General features: G+C 29.7%; 1 protein-coding gene across 1 annotated transcript; it reads left to right on the top strand.

Annotated features, from left to right (window-relative positions):
- The first annotated feature begins 1,342 nt into the window (after positions 1–1,342).
- Positions 1,343–4,128, top strand: LOC140872102 (uncharacterized). The gene is made up of 4 exons (XM_073274845.1): positions 1,343–1,699; positions 1,841–1,979; positions 3,559–3,644; positions 3,938–4,128. Exons 1-4 carry the CDS (start codon positions 1,394–1,396, stop codon positions 4,067–4,069), a joined length of 663 nt encoding a protein of 220 aa, XP_073130946.1. The 5' UTR covers positions 1,343–1,393; the 3' UTR covers positions 4,070–4,128.
- The last annotated feature ends 1,942 nt before the right edge of the window (positions 4,129–6,070 follow it).

Genomic DNA, 6,070 nt, shown 5'->3' with positions numbered 1-6,070 from the left:
TATTCATATGTGCTCGAAATTGTAATCGTATTTTTAAAAATCATCATTTTTTTCGCTTTTTATCTTGGATTGCGGATTTGTCAATTTTGTTTTTGTTTTTGTTTTTTAACAATTTTTTTGGAGGACCAAGGATTATTAAGATAGTGAAAATAATATTTTATCAGTTTAAAATTTAAATAAGCAATTAAAACAATGAATATTGAAAACCTTGATTTACAAATTTATCCATTTGTGTAATGTTGTTTTTAAACGAGGACGTTAAAATTGTTATGAAATGATACATCTGGAAGTTTTTTGGATATTTTTTATCTTAACTACTTGTACATCTTTAAAAAAAAGAAAAAAATAATAATACTTGTACATAGAAAAAAAATAGGTCGAAGATAATATATTTTAATATATAGAAAAGATAAGCTTCAACCATGTTTGGCAGGCACGCATTTTTTTAAAAATATAATAAAATAAAATAAATATCATTTAACTACATACTAATGAGCAATAAAAACAAAGACGTATGAGTTATACCTCAAATGATATCAAATTCCAACATTCAATAAAAACAAAGACGTATGAGTTATACCTCAAATGATATCAAATTCCAACATTTAGGATAAATCTCGTATTTAGGATAAATCTCGTGTTTGATTGTAGCATGTCTAATATAGAGATATCTATCTCCAACCACTCGAAAGCTATTTTTAAAAAAACCACACACTTGATGTATATAAAGTATACCTGTTAGAACTTAATATTTCATTCATCCCAATAATATAGTCTATTTTGTAAACAAATTATTCAGTCAAAATTTCTAATACATCCTTATATTTAATAATATTATAATAGGAGAAAACAAATTATACACATTAAAAATAGATAAATATTAGCAAAAGATTTTATTGAATGTGAAAAATGAATTATATATTTGAAACAAATGAAAAATAGAACTATATAATTGAAATGAATATAATTAAAGTAGCAAAAGAGTTTAATCCTCAAACTTGAAGTCTGAGGAGTCACATCTTATCCGGGTTAGTCTATGTTATACCAGAAGTGTTTTTTCCCTTATTTCAATATCATTAGATCACGTGATACCCTTATATTTTGTATGAAAATTGACATGTGTGTTGATGATCCAATATTTGTAATTTGACCACATCATGAGGGCAAAAATATTTCAGGTATTGCGTAGAATAATCCCGTCTATTTCCAAATTCTCTCTTTTTCAACAAGAATTAAAATTTAATGGGCTCCATGGGGTTATATGGGCTGGACTCAACAATCAAGAAAGTTCGGGCCAAATATGGCTACTCGGTCTAAACGTAGAGCCCAGCCCACCACTCTCAAACTCAGTTGTGTTGTGCGATACCCGGTCCCCATCTATGAAGTTTCACAAATGGCAGAACACGGCGACAGCTCTCCGAATCCTCCCGCCACCACCTCTCCGCCGCAGATAACTACCGGTGGCCTCATCATATCAACCACTGATGCTATCCGCTTTTTCCTCGAAGCGGCCTCCGCGGACTGTCACCTGTCCGAAGATCTCAGAGATCTATCCTCCTCTCTTATCGCTCATTCATCCCTACCGTATAAATCCCTGAAAAGTATCTGGATCGGATCGGAGACGGATACCCGTCCCGATTTATCAGTTATCCTCTCCGGTTGCAATTTTGTCTTGGCCAGCCCCAAACCCAGGGAAAAGGTACACTCTCCTAGAGATGGTTTCTTTTTCACTTGAATGTGTCATGATCGCATCATTTTTACGTGGCTTTTAGTTCGAAATAATTTTTTCTTGGATACAGTTTTGAATTTGAAGATACCGCTATTTGTGATTAATTCATAGGGTGAGGAGTTGAAGGCGAGGTTGGCAAAACTAGCCGAGGTGGCGGAAAAGAAGATGTATGAAGAATTGGTGAAGGACATTACTCCCAGAAAGAGTGAAATGGAGCCTTTTTCTTCTTACAAAGATCAAATAGGCTTCGGTAAATTTTATTTCCATATGCATTACTTTCTTTGTAAACTGTTGTCACCGGTTCTTTCATTTTGAGCTAGTATTGAATTCTAAACTTAAATCGAGCTCCAGGGTAGAAATCCTAATATTCGAAGAAGGCAAAGCTTGCAATTTTTTAGAGGGACTACCTATAAGAATTATAATATTTTTGCTATTGGAGAAATGAGGTTGTTCTGCTTGGCTATTGTTGGAACTGCCCTGATTGCCACTAAGTTTTGTGCTCAGAGTTTACTTCACGCTGTACACCTTTTTTCTTCTATAGCTCTTCTTCAGTCTCTCTAGTTTGCGAACCGCAATTAGCATCAAAATCTTCGCGAGAATTTTTATGATCATGGAACATGTTCAATTGACAGCATAGAAGCCTGTGAAGGAATTTAATTCATTATATGGGACCTGCTGAATGTTGTTCATGATTTTCCCTTGGCAACAATTAATTTCAAATTGACATCTACCTCTTTGGATGCAGCAACTGAACATGTTGGGATTTCTATGTCATGTCAAATCACTGCTTGTTAAGATGGCAAACCAGAGAGATTTGGTATAGTGTTTTGCTAGTAATGAATGTCCTCATGGTTATATTTAGGTTGTGAGTAACTGTTTTTGATACTTAGTTGCTTCTTAGATAGGTCTTGACAATTTTTTTGACAGCTAGAAATGTCTAGCTGTGAAGGAGGTGCATACTGCTTCCTATTCTTCTGACATTGTTCACACATCATCTAGTCTTTTCTGTTCCTTTTTTGTTTTTCTGCCTCATGGCAGTCACGAGTTTAGAGACTCGTAACTGCAAGGACCATGGATGGGAGAGTTGTAGAGAAAAGATAGCTGATTATCTAACGGAAACAGTCGTTTCTCTTTTACTCACATTTTTACTTATCTAATTTAACATTTTTTATTTGCATAGTCTGTAAATATTTTGATGAATTGACTCTCATTCAGCCAAATGTAAATAGGAAATCATTCTTAGTGAGATCATTCATTAGAAGTTCTCTGGCTTTCTGAAGAAAGGAAAATGGGTCTAGAAATAAATTTAGAACTATTATTTCTAGCTATAATGAGATTATTGAAACCATAATGATTTTGTCATCTAAAATTTTATATTTTTAGACTATTTGGATTGAAGGATTATAATGTAAAGTATTTATGTTAATGCTACGAAATTCATTTTTTTGAGGAGATACTAAATACATTTCACTATTTCAGTTACATGGGAATTGTTAGTTACATTGATTTCAAATTATTCCATTACAGTTTTGACCTCGTGTATTAATGTTTATAATGGAACTGAGTAAAATAAGAGAGTTATTTAGATCCAAATATATTCAAATTCCCCAAATCATTCGATCCTAACACAACCTCGAAGAAATTCTGTTATATAAGCCATTATCGTTGGTACCTAATTCCTCCTCCCTTTGACTCTGAACATTCTAACTTTTGGGGTAGGTGATGGTTATAATGTTAATTTGTCTCTTATTCATTTAAATTCTGTGTTGCTTTCATGTATCTATGCCACAAAAGTGACTTAAAATGAACTGTATTTGGTGAACGAACAGGGCTGCATGTTGTTCTCATAATGTTTACTGGATACTTGGCCGGATATGCTGCATTCAGAGCCTTGTTTAGCCACAGTCCTGCTATGGTAACTCCTCTACTCGATCAGTCTGATAAATTTGTTGATTACTTATAACATTTCCGCGAACAAGAGAGAGAGTTTCTGAAACAAATTTCCCCCTCAAGATAAAGTACGGTAGCGCCTCTCACTTTTGGTCATAATGATGCATACCTCACCTGGAGTCACAAACCTAGATTTCAGGCTTCCGAACTCCAAATGCCCTTTTACCAAGTTCTCGCGTTCATCTTTGCTTCAGTGTTCTAGCTCATTTTTAACATACAGCTAACATTGGCCATATATGTACTTTTTATATGCTCCAGAGTGCTGCTGGTGGCATCCTTGGTCTGGTTTTGGGCATGTTGGTGGAGACCCTTCTGTTTATAGTAAGATCTACCAGTCAAGATCTCAGATCCTCTTCATCCACTTCTACAATGATAAAGAAAAATCAGTAGGCTTCATGTCAAAACGTTATTTATTTATTCATTCATGTATCCATCGATTATGTTCGCAGCTAAACTTTTGATTTAACAACTGTTTGTTGGATAAGACTCCGATGAATCAGTTGAAACGCATCCTCACGGCCGTATGCGTGCCGCCTATAAATTATGTAGGTGAAATCCATGTATGGAAGACAATCAAACGTTTCACAATGTGTCTGATATGGACTCATTTTTCTATCGCCTAAATTTGTCTGCTATAACATCTATAAGAGTTGATGAGTGTACTGCACCGTAAGATCAATTTGAAAGATTAGTTTTGGATAAATATGATAATCAATGAGCCTTTGGTCCGTTGATATGATAAGTGAATGATGCGTATTATAAGTTATAAATAAATGATAAATGTTTGGTTTGTATGACTACAAGGGTGTTCGGTTAATTTATTTAAAACGGTTTATAAGCTCTCGTGTCTTGTGATGTTTTATGAAATTACAACTTGCATGATCTTATAAAATAACGAAGTTTAAAATTGTTGATGGATTTGATATGATAAGATTTTTTTGTTATGATGATCATTATCAAAATGTCAGAACTCATAACATTATGAAATAATAATCATATTAACTATTATTTTTGAATTTATAGTAACAAATTAATTACTATATTAAAATTATTATTATTATTATTATTATTATTATTATTATTATTATAAATATACTTAAATAATTATTGGTATTAACTATTATTATAATACTAACAATAATAGTATAATGATAATGATATCTAATTAATTATATTATAATTATTAATATCAACAATGTTAATAGAATTAATGATAATAATAATATTTATTATTGTTAAGTATTATTATTAGATATTAATCAATTTATATATAATTTAATACATGTGCATGTTTGAAATATTATAAAATACAGAAGGATAATTTTTTTGATATTCAAATAAAATTTTAAAAATTATGTTGGCGCAGTAAATTTTTTTTTTTTAAAAAAATTTATAAGCTGTCAAACAACTTATTTTAATAATTTATAAGTTGTTTTTAATTTTTTTTAGCAAACAAGCCAGACTCCCTTATTATGAATAATAATATAATGTGTAAGAGTAAGTCCATAGTGAAACGATATCAGTAATTTATATTTATAAGACGGGTCAATCTATATTTGGAATGAAAATAATACTTTTAACATAAAAAATAATATTTTGTTATGGATAAGACTGTTTATAGAAATTTTTTATGAATGTTTAATATGTTTGATGTTGTTGATAAATGAAGAATTCTATCTATATATTAGATCAAATACTTAAGATAGCATTGAATAAAATATGTAAATAATAATTGCAACTGAATCGACAGAAGGGATGGGCTTTTATTAAAGTGACCCAATAGTAGAATATACTTTTTTAATCAATTCACACGCAATTGCTATGGTACGTTTATTTGATAAATATATGATTATATTAATAATTATATTAGGTTTATGTTTATTTGTTTTTTTATGGCTCGTATTAAATTATAAAGTTTATTTATATTTATTTATTTTAAATTTTAAATTTTAATGATTTGTCATAAATAAAAGGTGTTGTAAATAATTATTTTTAACTAATTATTTTTTCAATTGAGAAAAAATACATTAACATCCTTTATTTTCCAAAAAATAATATATAAAATCACGTTTAAAAAAATTATAAAATATGAATAGAAATTTCGAATACTTTAAGATATATTTAATACATTTTATTTTTTTTAATATATGAAAAATCTATTTAAAAATTATAAAACATGAATAAAAATTATAATAATGTAAGATATGATTAATACATTTCATTTGATTTTATCCTTATGCATGAAAAACTTATTTTTACTAATTTTTTTAATTTTTGTTTTAAAAAATAAATAATATTTATACTCAATAATTTTGGTCAATTAAAAAAATTTACATATGGATCGAGAATAATTTACATTTTTAAATAACAATCACAATATCAATTTTACAA

Source organism: Henckelia pumila, unplaced genomic scaffold (genome assembly GCF_033568475.1).
Source record: "Henckelia pumila isolate YLH828 unplaced genomic scaffold, ASM3356847v2 CTG_461:::fragment_3, whole genome shotgun sequence".
In the NCBI taxonomy this organism is placed as follows: domain Eukaryota; kingdom Viridiplantae; phylum Streptophyta; class Magnoliopsida; order Lamiales; family Gesneriaceae; genus Henckelia; species Henckelia pumila.
Note: the sequence above shows the minus strand (reverse complement) of the source record. Positions and strands in the feature narration are given on the sequence as shown.